We start from the raw sequence: 15,289 nt of genomic DNA, 5'->3' as shown, positions 1-15,289 counted from the left end.
ACATGTGACAGTATTGAATTGGGTTCAAGTGGCTGAGGATATGAATCCATGACAGTCTTTATAAAAAGAGGGTTTGCTAATTTGGTGGTCTGTTTCTTAAGCAAAATGAACAGTGGGTGCCAGGGAGTGTTAACTGATTACTATTCTTGTGGTGGTAATTTTGTTTAATATTCTTGGCTTTTTGTCTGCCTCGTTAATGGTGATGAACTGCATTTCACAGATGGATTTGGTTTATCTAGCAGCGTTGTTTCAAATGCATAGGTTTGTGTTAAATGGCAGGATGACTGTGACTGGGGAATTACACAGGCAGTGGTCATGACCTAATTTAAAGAAATGATCCAGTAGTTCCCAAGAGCAATTAAGGAAAGCCTGAAAGATCTCTAGTCATGATAGCAGGCTGATAAGGAAGGTGGAAGCACAGTCAAGTTCATATTGTCATTGTGATACTTCGTGTTATGGCCACGATCATTGCCAAATTGGTAGCATAGTTCAGTCAGGCATTATGACCAGCATTGGTACACTGGGGTGCTTTGCCCACAGAGTTAAATCAGCTGAAGCATGAAGGTGATTGCTGGCCTCCATACCTCTTTAGTGGTGGCCATGCTGGGTGTGTTTTGGGTGAGAAACAACAGTTAGTTTTGTCATGTTGTTCTGCCTCGGAGGGTAAGTGTACAAGCGGCTGTACAGAATGGTACTGAGCCATTTTATTCCCTACAGTTACAGTTCATAATATCAGCCACGTTTCCATAATATGCATTTTGCTACTACTTATCCCATTTAATATCAGATCATTCTTAAATTAAATATTCCCATAAACCACATTTAAAAAAAATTCTAGTGGCGGGTCCTTTTTCAATACAGCAAGAAAGAGGTAAAGAGAAGACTTTGGGGTGATTGATAATGGGATGCTGAAGAGAATATTGGGAACTACAAGAGAGAAAGTGGGTGAGATGGGTAGGGCACATAACAGAGGCGCATACAAAATTTTGGTAGGAAATTCTGCAGCCCTTGTTGAGAGGTTGGTTGGTTACAGTAAAGCTACTCAGAAGATTAAATTGAAGATGGCTCATTGGTTTCTGTTACATAATTTCTATGACTAAGTTTTCTGAATTAGCATAGTTGCCTTCAAATTCTCTACTATTCCACAGAATTATTGTGTTTTTACACTTTCCCGTCATCCCACATTGTAAAAAAAACGGCAATGTTGCATTGATTATAAAGAACTAACCTCCATCACTGACATTAGGTTGGAATACATGGTGTCAGAAAGAAAATTCAAATTTAGAAACATACAATTAAAGCCAATTCAATTATGAGCCCACGTAACTATTAAAAAGTATCCCCTACATGCTATTTTGCCACAACATGAAACACCTCTTAAATTCTAATGCTTTCCTTGTATCCCCATAACATTCTGTTGTCTCTCCATGATTAATTCTGAAGCTCAAGCTAGTGAACACAAACTGCTGTGAAAGAATTTTGTTTGGGTCCTCAAAAACATCAGATCTCCTCACATAGCCAATCAGGTTTACAATGAGCTGACAATGAGTTGAGTCCCAGTTTTTGAAAATCATTTTTACCAATAAGACAGACAGATAGATAGATCTCTGTATCACACCAGCACTAGAAGAAGGGTATGGGGTTATGTCAGAGTACAACACAACACATTTGAAAACACAACAGATTCAACAACGTATGCAGCCACACTATAAATAACTGTATAGCAAATCTGCTATAGTAAGTACAAGCACAAGTACAAGAGGTAGCATGTTTAAGCACTGCAGACATATGACTGCAGTTTCCCTACAGGATTTCCCTACTGAATGATTACAGTACACGGGAGGCTTACTGTCGATTTGTAAAGAAAAAAGTGGCAGAGAAAGCTCTGTAAAAAGTAAAAATTAAAAGTAAAGGTATCCCTGTAACAGGGCGTGGAGGCCCATGAGTTTATGAGATGTTGAAGTGCCCATATTTTCTAGACGATCGGCTTGTAGATGTCGATAAGGTTGTCAGCCTTACGCGCCGGCCGCCCTTTACCCCCAAGAATATTCCAAAGTATTCCTGGTACTCAATTCTGTTAGAGGCTGAGTCAACCCCAGGGCCATTGCGTGGCTGGAAGAATTAGGTTAACTGAAAAAATCCACCTCAACAGGATTCAATCCTGCGACCTTCCAGCTTATAGCATTTGTTGTGAATTCAGAACATCTTCCAATTAATATACAAGAGGAACTCACAGATTTAAAAGCAGACAGAACATTGAAACTAAAACTTCTCGAAGTGCCTTTGGATACGTTTTGGTTGGCAATAAGGAGTGGATACCCGGCTATCTCCGAGATGGCAGTTAATGTGTTATTGCCATTTTCAACTACATATTTGTGTGAACTGGGCTTCTCGACGTTAACTGAAATTAAGACATCAAAGAGGGAGCGGCTCATATCCATCGATGAAGAAATGAGACTTGCGTTGTCAATGATTCCACCACGGATGCAGCTACGCAGGCGCAAGTATCACATTGAGGGCATGAGTAGAATTACTGTATTTACTTTAATAGTAATAGAAGTGTATTTTCTACATTCTACAGTGAATTAAAGTTCATTATTGTTAATAAATGCACTAGTCGATTTTTGTTTAATGATAATAAAATAACAATATAATAATATTATAGTAATAAGTTGATCACGTTACGTATTTATATTAATTGTCTGTTATCATGCGTTTTTGAGGGGAATAACATTTTGGTGTGCCGTGTTGAGTCCTGGATACTTCATGGTGTGCCGCGAGTAGAAAAACGTTGCGCAACACTGCTCTAGACTTCTGGGGGAATGTCGTATTGTTAGGTGAATCATTACGTTTGTTCAGTACCCAAATAATCATAACAGTAATGTAACTTAAACATAACATAATAGAGTAAAATACTTGTATGTGAAAGTATAAAACTCTTATTTCTTCCAATAGAATACATATCTATAAAGTTAGATATCCGGAAACATAAAGGCATGTCGATGAAAAGTTGTAACCTAAATATACAACTACAATGAAATTATTTTACAGCTGACAATACATGAAACTTCATATTGGCAATTCTGAGGAAAATCACGAGAATATCAGGGCCTTAGATGGAGGCTATGTTCACCGCCATATGAAGAAAGCTTATATTGACAATCCTTTCTGAGGAAAATCACGAGAATATCAGGGTCTTAGAAGGAGGCTATGTTCACCGGCATATGAAGAAAGCTTATATTGGCAATTCTGAGGAAAATCACGAGAATATCAGGGTCTTAGAAGGAGGCTATGTTCACCGGCATATGAAGAAAGCTTATATTGGCAATTCTGAGGAAAATCACGAGAATATCAGGGCCTTAGAAGGAGGCTATGTTCACCGACATATGAAGAAAGCTTATATTCCACGACCTCCGCCGGGTTTGAACCCACGTACCACGAGTCATGAGGTGGGAACGTTACCTCTAGACTACGGAAGCCGCTTACCGGCCGCTTAACTCCAGGGGAAAGAGCATCGGTACCCATTCCATCTGGAAATTTTCCCCAGGGCCAGATTTCATGACAATCGGTCCACGCATTCAAGTCATATTAAGATTATTGCCTCAACGATCTTAGAGGCTTCAGTGCTGGCGTTACTAATGAGAGAGTTTTTGAGGCGCTCAATTGTGATGGCATCAGGATTCATAGATATGTACGCCAAGTTTCATGAACGCCGGTAATGGAGAATTATCAATGGCAATTAATATACAGACACAGACACACACATAAACAGCAAAGCGATCCCTTAAGCTTACTCCTCTTTTTTAAAAATATGGAAAGGGGCCGAAAAGAGGACAGATATGGACAGATAGGACAGATATGGGACAAAAATATAAGATATTAGACTCCGTAGAAGCACGATTTTGTAATAACAATAACTGTAACAGAATACTGTAAGCACACACTAAGCAAAGTAGTCAGAAGCTTAACGTTAAAGAAGTAACTGTTGAACCTATTCACCGTAATACATATTTCATTTGCGGCTAAGGATATTCGAGCAAGACATTCTTTACGTGAAAACGAAGTTTAAATTTATGGAAGTTTCTCATTTTTCTAACCAGAATTCTGATATCCAACAGCTTCTAATGACGAATGGCAGGTAATAAAACCGTTAAGTGTTCGGTAACTTAATTTTGGCCGCGTTACAAAAACTAAAACAAAGAAACCGTTCTAATTCCTCAAAGGGAATGAGGATTAAATATCCACTACCAATCGGTACATTCGTTCCTTGAAAACAAGTTTAAATGCATAAAAATATAAAAATATACAATAAAACCCATGAACTCTAAACAAACATGCAATAAAAATGCTAGCACAATTTACACACTCGGGATTCGAACAGAATCCAACTAATGTAAAACCGAACAACGCTGACCACTAAACCACACTTGCTCTCGTATAAAGTTGGCCTACATCTATTTTAAGTCATAATATCTACACAGCAAAAGTCATGCTGCTTTTCAGAGTAAAATCAAGATCTGACGACCGATTACGACTACAAAGGAAGAGTTTCGAATACCCATAGAAGAAGTTTACTTTTTCCCCTACTATAAAATTAAAATGATACAAACGATCTACGAATATCCATGAAAATTTCAGATGTCAAACAATCTTTATGGAAGGCTGAAATGAAAACAGTGTGCTTCATTACATCCTGACGACACGTTTTTCTGCTTCGGCAACAGAAAAAGCCTCGCAGAAAACGCAGTCCCTCTATTGCTGTACAGTCGAGAACCACGCAAAATATCACCGTTCATCTGTTATTGAGTGCGTGTATGTTGCGAGCGTAACCTAGCAACGGATGCTGTTTATGGAGTTAACCGGTCTATACGCCAAAACATTGTGACATGAATTTTAAGACTGCGTCATCAGTCGGGCAATACACGATGCGATTATGCAATGTTACGTAACAAGTTTCGCCTGTTGTCCCCCCCTCCACAGGTTATACGTGTAACAGCAGCGTGGTCCACCTGCGTCAACCTGTGCCCACCTGTGCTATTACATCACAGCGATCACAACAGTCGAGCTCAGAAGGGTGGTTGACACGGTCGAGGGCGGTCGCGAGTGGAGGATAAATAAGTAACAAGCAATTCCAAGCGTAGCAGAATGGAGAGACTGGAGAGATTTGGAAAGCAAAAAAGAGAGGTAAGTTTCTTCTGTGATTGATTAATAAAATAATTAATTAATTAAGCACCACGCCATGAAGAAGTATGAGGGAATGGAGATGTATCTCCACCATTTTGAACACGACACTAGACAGAGATGCTTGGTCATCTTTAACCCAACAGAATGAGCCCCCAGTAACTATTGGATATGGGTCCCAGAGCTGGTGTGGAAGCTGTGGTAGGGAGAAAAATCTTTTGCCCTTGCCAGGAATCGAACCATTCTAACAATAGCCCATTGCTATACTGACTCCAGACTCGGAAAGCTCTGTAAATAATTGAGGAAGATTGCGAAGAACAACAAGCTTATTATAATTATTGGTAATTAAGAGCAATAGGAGTCCAGTATTCCACCGTGAACCCGATCACAGTGGCTGTGCCGTTTGGAGCATGAACTGTCCTTGTTCCCTCGAACGCTGAAAATGTGGGTTCGAATCCCGCTCAAGGCATGGATATCTGTTTGCCTTTATTACGTGTTTGTGTTGTTCTGTGTGTAGGTAGTGGCCTTGCGACGGGCTGATCCCACGCCCAAGGACTCCTACCGACTGTGTACAGGATTAAGAAACTGAAAAAGTGGCCAAGGTCCAACAAAAAACTGCAGAGTCATGGATGGATGGATGGATGGATAGATAGATTAGATAGACAGATAGATAGATAGGTAGGTAGGTAGGTAGATAGATGGGTGGGTAGGTAGGTAGGTAGGTAGGCAGGCAGATGGATAGATAGACAGGTAGGTAGGTAGATAGATGGATAGATAGACAGGTAGGTAGGTAGATAGATGGATAGGTAGGTAGGTAGGCAGGTAGGTAGATTCATTCATTCATTTATTCATTTTAAAATTCCATGAATCCTCTCTGGTCACAATGTGGCTAGGATGTAGAATATGTCAGATTACTATATGTACTGCAATAATTAATGCAGGTAAATATTTATCAGTTATCATTGTCACAATCATGTTGTGAAAACTAAATCATAATATGTACAATTCGATAGCAGTCTAAAATATACAATTCATAAAAGTGAAGAATTAGTATGTAATAAAAATTCCATAGGTACAAACGTAAAATATTATTATTAATACCTTGTATTTAGTATTAGTTGTTAAAAATAATTCTTATACAGGATGGAAATTAAATTAAACATTTAAATAGCAGATGGACTATACATTCTTGTCTTCAGTATACTGATAATATTCATTCATTGAGTAAAAAGAATGTTGACATAAGAACCTCTTCAGTGTAGATTTAAAACTTTTAACATTATTGGCTAAGGTCTTTATTGACTGAGGGAGGTGATTGTACACTTTGATGCCTGTTATGTATGTTCCATTATTAAATTTTGCTGTTTTCACAGCAGGAACATGTAAGTCATCATGGGTTCAAGTTACATATTCGTGAATCTCATTATTGGAATTGAATATATGTTTGTTATTTATTATGAAGAGAAGTACTGAATATATATATAGTGAATATAATGTCAATATTTCCAATTGTTTAAAGATATTCCTACAAGAATCCCTAGGTTTAGTGTTTGTTATGATTCTAATGATTTTCTTTTGTAAGAGAAACACTTTCTTGGCATGAGAGGAGTTACCCCAGAAAATTATTCCGTAACTCATGATAAAGTGAACATAGGCAAAGTAGATTAGCCTTAGTGTTGGAAAGGTTACTACATATTTAATGTTGCGCAGCGCATAACATGTAGAAGTTAGTCTATTGATCATCAGATTTATATGCTGTTGCCAAGATAAAACATCATCAATAGTTAAACCAAGGAACTTAGTTACTGTTGCACTTGGAATACTTTTCTGTTCATAACTGATGTAGGTCTCTGTATCGTAGCGTTTCGTGGTTCTAAACTCCATATATTGAGTTTTATTGAAATTTAGTTTAAGTAAATTAGCCTTAAACCAGGTGTTTATATCTTTAAAAGTTTGGTTAAGATTTATTTTATAGCTTAATTTATTGGGTTCTGTTATTACGATACTAGTATCATCTGCATATAATACCATGCTATTACCTGTATTTATCGTTTTGGGAAGATCATTTATGTACAGCAAGAAAAGCAGAGGACCAAGAATCGAGCCCTGTGGTACTCCATGTTTTACTTTCTTCCATCTAGATGAATTATCACTATCAGTTGTAAGGCCCAGAGCAACTCTTTGTTGTCTGTCAGTCAAATAAGATTCATTGGTGTTTTAAAAATACCATGTACTCCATAAAATTCAAGTTTATCCAATAGCATCCATGGTTTACACAATCAAAGGCCTTTTGTAGGTCGCAAAAAATGCCTCCCACAATTTGCTTATTATTCATAGCTGTGGAGATACTGTTAATCAATGAAAATGCTGCCTTCTCCATAGATGAATGTGTCCTAAATCCATATTGTTTGAGGGCCAAGGTACTGTTGGCTTCAATATGAGTGATTAGCCTTGAATACATATATGGTCCTTTCTCGTCTGTATCTACTTCTTCTTCCGGTTCAACTTCCAAGGTTTCTGGCCGATTAGGTCGAGCATATAGTTCTGTACTATAATTTTCCCAAATTTTCAGCACTTGCCTCTGATCTACTATTCTATTCCCCTGGTAGTCTTCGATGCCAATATTTTGAATCCCATGATTCTCTTTCCATCCTAGTTCTTTTGTCTTCATGTACATCAAATGATAATGTCCTGTTCTTTGAAATTCTATAATCTCATTACATATCTTCTCAAGATATTCCTTTTTGGCCCTGTCCGTGGCTCTTTTCAATTCATTCCTGTCTCCTGTATTTCCTCCTGTCTTCTTCATTGTTGACATTCTTCTATTTCCTTCACCCCTCCATTTTACTCATAATCTCCTGTGTAACCCATGGTTTTCTTGCTATCTTCTCAACTTTACCAACCAAATCACTGATAGTATCTAACATGCATTCTTTTGTATTGTTCCACTGCGCTTCAGCATTTCTGCTTTCACCTTCAGTTGCACTGAGTTTCTCTTCTAGGGTCTCCTGCACACTTTGTCTTTGAGCATATAACTTCTCCAAATCCCATCTGGGTCTGCGCTTTTGAAATCTTATAATTTTCTTCAACCTGTTCATAACTTGGCAACCAGTAAGTTGTGGTCAGAGTCAATATCTGCCCCAGGCAGCGTCTTCACATCCTTCACACTGTTTCTGAATCGAAGTTTCACAATGATGTAGTCCAGCTGATGCCTTTTCCAGTCCCCAGGTGCCTTCCATGTGTAAATTCTTCTCTTTGGCTTCTTGAACCAAGTGTTGGTGACATTCGGTCCATTTCGTTCACAAAAATCAATAAGCATTTGACCCCTGTGATTCCGTCTTCCTAGTCCATGTGATCCAACAACATTCTGATATGGTTCATCTCCAACAATGCTGTTCCAGTCTCCCAATATGATGCTGTTTGTGTCACCTCTTCCATCTTGAAGAATTTCTTCAATTGTGTCATACACTTTTTCCACTTCATCATCTTCATACTCTGATGTTGGCATGTACACTTGCATAAGCAGTATATCTCCCGGTTCTGCCTTTAACTTCAGAGCAATAATTCTGTCATTACAAGCAATCTTCTTAACAACACTCCTCACTACACTTTTATGCACCACTATTGCCACACCTCTTTCAGCCTGTTCACCTTTCAAATAATACACTGTATAATCAACACTTCTTACTTCACCTTGTCCTTTCCACCGCACTTCGCTGACGCCTAGAACAGACACCTCATTCTTCTGCATTTCCGTTTTCAAATTCTCCAACTTGCCTGCTTGATTCAAGGTCCTTACATTCCATGTTCCAAGCTTGTAGCTATGATGTTCCTTCTGATCTTCACACTTTTTCTTGTTGTAACACCTGCATGACATTTCCTCTAGAAACGCCCTCCCGGAGATCCGATTGGGGGTGTAGTTTACCTCCAGATTGTTTTGTCTCCAGAGGAAACATCTCGCATACATGGTATCTCTGTTTTTGGAAAGAGACTATCCAGGAAAAGTGATAATGTGGTAGTTTTTCCATTTGCTTTCCACATCGCAGTACAGCAGCCGTTCAAACCACTATGGTCACGCCTGTTGCTATACGAACTTGAACCATCTTGAGCATCATTTGCTCTGTGCTTCAAGACGCTGCTGATGACGCTGCTTCCAGCATCAGTTTTTGTTGTCTCTCTTCCTCTGATGCCTACCCTTTGACCTGTCCAGCAAGGGAGGCCCTGTCAGTAGCTATGCTACCGCTGATATAGCTCTCAGGGTCCTTGGCATACTCACTGGTTAGTATATTACAGTATTGTTTAAAATAAATTTTGAGATTAATATCATTACTGTCTCAATAAGAAAAGTTCTCTCTTTCTCTTATATGATTTTCTTATACCCGTAGTGATCCATTTATTATGGTTAATATTGTGTCTAGTTCGTATTTTTGAGAAGCAAGCATGGAAACATCTTAGATAGGTATTGTGAAAATTATGAAACATGATGTTAACATCATTATTACTAAAAATATTTTCCCAAGATTCGAGACTTAGTAAATATTGAAAATCCATTATAGTGATGTTATTAATGTTTCTAGTATAGTTAATCTTAGGAGTCTTATTAGATACCGAGATGTTATTAAGTATGATGAGTTGGGCATCACGATCTGATAGTCCATTTATGCATGGTTTTATATCGTAACTCCTATTGTCAATGAAAATGTTGTCAATCAAGGTAGCTGAGTTATTAGTGATTCTTGTAGGAAAATTTACTGTATCCCTGAGATTATAAGCATTTAACATGTCCTCTAATTGGGTTCATTGATTTCTAGTTTTCATGTAGTTTTTGTTTATATCACCACATATTATGAATTCTAGATTATGACTGAAAAAAGAGTTCAATATAGAATCAAGTTTATTAAGAAATATATCAAAATTACCAGATGGGGCTCTATAAATACTACAGATCATTATCTTATGTTTGTTTATTCTTGTTTGAATGGATGCAATTTCCAAATCTCATTCCTTACAATATTTTTGTAAATTTATATTCACAAATTTTAGATCTTGTTGGATATATATACATACATACACCGCCATTTTTTTTTTTTTTCTACAAAATTTAGCACCTAGTTTGTACATTGGAATATGCACAGCATCAATTTCATGGTCAGTCATATGATGCTCAGATAAACAGATTACATTTGGTAGTTGATTATGTAAGGAAATCATAAGTTCTTCAGTTTTACCTTTTAGACCCCTAGTATTTTGGTGAAAAATCATAAATAAGTCCTTAATGTCTTCATTCTTTTTACTGTTACATTTATTATTTGTAGAGTATAATTTATTTGTATACTGAACTTCTCTTAGACTAGCGTTAGTATTATTTAACAGCTTAGTAGTGTTATTATTACCATCATTATTAATTAAGTTTAGGTGTAGGTCTCTCATAAAAAACCACCCCTCTCTGATGTATGCAGCTTTCTAGATCTAGTAGGGTATCTTCGTGTTAGTGTAACCTTATGCTCATTATATGTTTCAGTACTACTAGTAGGATGATTTTGCTGTTCTTTGATATTGTCATAACCTGTGTATGAAGTATTTATTGTTGCTAAGTTCACCCTTGTCTCTTAGTTTCCATTTCAGGCTAATTACATTGATAGTTTTTCCTCTGTTAATCAGTAGATTTCCCTTGCTCTTTGTTTGGCTATTAAATACTTTCCTGACCTATTTAGATGTAGCCCATGTTGTGTGAACATTTCTCTGCTTAATCTAGGCTCTGATATTGTTACATGTTTAAGTTGCTTGGTAACCTTCCTCAGTTTTCGATTAAAGACCTGAATTCCCTTGTTCACAGTGGAATTCTTTACTAGGTCATATCTGGATGGAATGTCTGTCACTATTATGTTAGTATTATTTAAATTCTTACAGAACTTCATGATCTGCATTAATGCAGCCTCTGCATTATTACTATATATATCATTTGATCCACCCTGTATCACAATTACGTCCTTTTTTGTTAGGTTCTTATACTTTCTACTAGATTGGGTTATTATGTCAGCTATACCTGCACCTGGCTTCACTATACCATGAACCTGAAATTTATTTCCTAGGTAATCATCAATCTTAGTTGCAATTCCCTTTGAGTGACTATCACCTAGTATTATAATATTATGATTATTATTTTCTTTCCCTTCATTCTTCAATTCCTTATAATTGGTGTTATTTATTTTGTTTAAGCTATTATGAAGGAAACTTGGAACTGGTATTAAATTGTCATATTTGTTAGTTTCTATTTCACCATTTACTATTACAGGTATTTGTTTCCCTTTTGTATTGTTACCAGAAATTAGGATTGGTTCTTTATCACACGTAACAAGATTTGTTACTTCCAACTTTGGTTCAGAGTAGGTTTCCTTGAGGCTGGATGAGGCATCTTCTTCGCTTGTTGTATGGTCTATCAAATTTGATAGAATATCCTATTTGTTATTTGTAGCGAGAGGAAGGTATGCTGTATCTGATCCTTTTAGTTCACTGTTCCTTCTAGTATTCTGTATGTTTTAAATTCAATATGACTCCAATCATTTTGTGATTTGTCTGATTTCTCATTCAGCGTTTTACCAGTCATAACCTCAAATTTAGTGGAAATCTCTTCTAACTCCTTAAACAAGAGTTTATTTACTAATTGCAATGATTTTAACTCAGAGAGCGTATGTTGTAATTTGTTTCCAAGTTCCAGGCACTTAGAACAGTTATGTATAACCTGACCAAACTCTTCCCGTATATCTTCAGTAACTTTTGCCTTATTAAACTGTTGAATTGCTCTTAGTTCGATACGTGTCTTTTCTAACTCCAAATCCAGTTCTGCACATGAAAAACACAATATGTCGATGGATGGATGGACGGATGGACGGACGGACGGACGGACAGACGGACAGACGGAAAATGAGACTTTTTGTGTGGAGATCCGTTGCGAGGAGACGACAAGGGCAAGACAGATAATCCTAGTGCGTGTGCAACGGTGAAGTTGAATGTGTGTAAATCAGTGAGAGCGCTGTATTTAAAAGTAATTAAGAGATAGTGTGCAACCAAATTGTTAACAGATCCAAACATCCAAACTAGAACCCGTCATTTCGTCACGCGTACCACCCTACACGTGACATATTTGGTGTCGGAAGTGAGATGGTACTTATGCCATCACATTTGATTTATTTAATTATATTTATGAACTTTCATTTTACCACGATTGTAGACTTTTTGGACACTATCCATCACAGTGTTTCTTATTTAAGACAACTTTTCGGAGAATGGCATCTGCCACCGTGCTCAGGCAAGAAGCCTACATAGATTGGCCAAATAGACAGTCCTAAATTTAGTCCATATTTCTGGCTACCAGAACAAACACAAGGCGTGGAATATAAACCAAATTAAATCTGCGGGAGGAGGGCGGAGGAAGAGTCCAGTCTCCTTAACCCCGCTTTAAATAAAAAAAAAAACAATTATCTCAGGATGTAGGCAGAGTCGAGTCTCCTATTCGTTGCTGTAAATTCATCGTCGAATGGATAATGTCAGAAAGGTTAATAATTATGTTATTGTACCAGAGAGGCCGCGCCAGAGCTCAAGCAGTTAGTGGCTGCCTTTCCACCGCGGAGGCCTGGGTTCGATCCCGGGTCTGGTCAAGAGGGATTTGTGGTGAACAAAGTGGCACCGTGGTGGGTTTTCTCCCAGTACTTCTGTTTCCCCTGCCAATATTCATTTCACCAAATTCTCCATTATAATAATCACCTGGGGCAGGCTACAATAGGCCAATCAGTGGCCGCCGTGCCGAGTGGACCCAGTTGAACACCACCCTCCACTAAGCGAATTTAAAAAAATGTATTTTTAATAATGTACCAAAGTCACGAAATTTCTAATTTGAATTTTTGTTCCCTGAATAGCGATATTTTATTACTAATTCACAATTTCTTATCCTACATATTTATTTGTTTTTTTAGGTGGAACCTGGAAATAGGAGTATGGACACACCCAGGAAAGGTTATGGCCGTCACAAGAACTACTTCTGGAAGCCAGGAGAAAGTGTGAACCAACATTTTGATCTCCGACATCGGGTACCGGTAACATACCATAAGAAAATTCCATGTCGTTGGGAGAACCGGCCTCGTGGCGGTGACAAACAAGGATGCTTCTCTCATCTCAAAAACCCCTGTGTGCCGCCCAGAATATCTGACATGGGAAAAGCACAGCGACACAGAAAATGGGAAACTACATCAACCTACTCTAAGAAGAACAAAAACCAGCAGGACTTGCGTTTTAAAATCTTGTCTCATCTCAAAAACCCCTGTGTACCGCCCAAAATATCTGACATGGGAAAAGCACAGCTACACAGAAAATGGGCGACTACATCAACCCGCGCTATGAAGAACAAAAACCAGCAGGACTTGCGTTTTAAAATCTTGGAGATTCGCACGCAGAAGTGTTCTCAGCCCGATGAAGCAGCTGCGTATGTCCAAAAGAGTAAACCTTGGAAACCAGAGCATAAGGCTGCTGCTTCCGGTTGGGCCAGAGGCGCAGTCACTAGTCTTCGAGCTCTGATCCTATCCAAGACAGCCCACCCTAACTCCAAAGCTCATGTTGCTGTAAGCGCAAAGAATTTTAACAATGACTGTGATGCGGAACATAAGAGCAACACTTCAGAAGCTATGTTTCAGAGAAGGAAGAGACGTTTTAAATCAGATTATAGTTTTAAAGAAAACAGAATTGTTTCTGGTGATGCGGAACATAAGAGCAACACTTCAGAAGCTATGTTTCAGAGAAGGAAGAGACGTTTTAAATCAGATTATAGTTTTAAAGAAAACAGAATTGTTTCTGGTGATTCGGTTACACTGGTACTTAGTGGAAAATGTGATTCAAATAATGATGACACTTTAACGGGAGCAGTACAAGATGGACATACAGACACCATTTTGTTCAATGTAAAATGTGATTCAAATAATGATGACACTTTAACGGGAGCAGTACAAGATGGACATACAGACACCATTTTGTTCAATGTAAAATGTGATTCAAATAATGATGACACTTTAACGGGAGCAGTACAAGATGGACATACAGACACCATTTTGTTCAATGTAAAATGTGATTCAAATAATGATGACACTTTAACGGGAGCAGTACAAGATGGACATACAGACACCATTTTGTTCAATGTAAAATGTGATTCAAATAATGATGACACTTTAACGGGAGCAGTACAAGATGGACATACAGACACCATTTTGTTCGACGTAAATCATGTAATAAATCTGTTTAATTCAATAAATATCTAGCTGTCATGTAAACAGAACACCAAAGTCTATTATTATTTTCAACACTGAAATGTGTCAGATGTAGTTGCAAGTTAAATGGTTCTTCCTCTGCTTCATTAGTTAAGCATTATGCCATAAAGACATTTGAGGGATTGGAGGTATAGTTCCACCATTCTTGACCTCAGCAGTAGATGGAGGTGAGTGGTCAGTTTCACAGTGCTCTAGGCTTTACCCCAGGAGATAATACCCCCAATATAGATTGGATAGGAGTCTTTGGTGGACCCCATATACAAGAAATGTGAGATGGGGGCTTATCAGAATGTGAATTGTTTCAAATAAAGAGCCATTGGACAGCGTGGCAACAATGCTAACTGCAATTTTTAAAACCACTGTCCATTCTTCTACTTCGGTGATTAAATAATTATTTGAAATGCCTTCATATTGCAAAATATTGGTATAATGTTCACATGTGTGACTCCTATGTGGCTCAGTAGCTAGGAAAACTCCTTTATCAAGAAGACCTGTGTTCGTTTTTCACACAAAACTTCTTTATTTTACTTTGATTAAAACTGAGCAAGAAAAAAATACGAATGTATTAATCTGATTTGTCTTCTTTGGTAAAGGTAAATTTGTCCCTGTGCTTAATCTGTTAAGCACCACGCCATGAAGACGAATGTGAGGATGGAGGTATAGCTCCACCATTCTTGACCTCAGCAATAGATGCAGGTGAGTTGTCAGCTTCACGCCCCGGTCGTTTTACCTCCAGGTAAAGAACTCCGGTGCCCACTGTACAGGAGGGTGGATGAGCCTGACAGCCGGTCTAG

The 15,289-nt window shown here is 38.0% G+C and overlaps 1 protein-coding gene across 4 annotated transcripts; it reads left to right on the top strand.

The window, feature by feature from the left end:
• Positions 1-4,932: 4,932 nt before the first annotated feature.
• LOC111872077 lies at positions 4,933-14,969 on the top strand. Of its 4 annotated transcripts, none has more exons than XM_023865618.2 (3): positions 4,933-5,184; positions 13,155-13,836; positions 13,939-14,969. In XM_023865618.2, exons 1-3 carry the CDS (start codon positions 5,146-5,148, stop codon positions 14,484-14,486), a joined length of 1,269 nt encoding a protein of 422 aa, XP_023721386.1. In that variant the 5' UTR covers positions 4,933-5,145; the 3' UTR covers positions 14,487-14,969. The 4 variants fall into 4 exon arrangements, with proteins under 4 accessions (XP_023721386.1, XP_023721385.1, XP_023721384.1 ...); XM_023865617.2 differs by having other exon boundaries at positions 13,155-13,926; positions 14,029-14,969; XM_023865616.2 differs by having other exon boundaries at positions 13,155-14,968.
• The last annotated feature ends 320 nt before the right edge of the window (positions 14,970-15,289 follow it).

Source organism: Cryptotermes secundus, unplaced genomic scaffold, assembly GCF_002891405.2.
Source record: "Cryptotermes secundus unplaced genomic scaffold, Csec_1.0 scaffold162, whole genome shotgun sequence".
Classification (NCBI taxonomy): Eukaryota; Metazoa; Arthropoda; class Insecta; order Blattodea; family Kalotermitidae; genus Cryptotermes; species Cryptotermes secundus.
This window is presented reverse-complemented; position numbering and strand designations above follow the sequence as displayed.

Coding starts and splice junctions, on each gene's coding strand:
- LOC111872077 (XM_023865616.2), top strand. CDS start 5,146: ATGGAGAGACTGGAGAGATTTGGAAAGCAAAAAAGAGAG. Junction 5,185..13,154: donor TTGGAAAGCAAAAAAGAGAG/GTAAGTTTCTTC, acceptor TTGTTTTTTTAG/GTGGAACCTGGAAATAGGAG.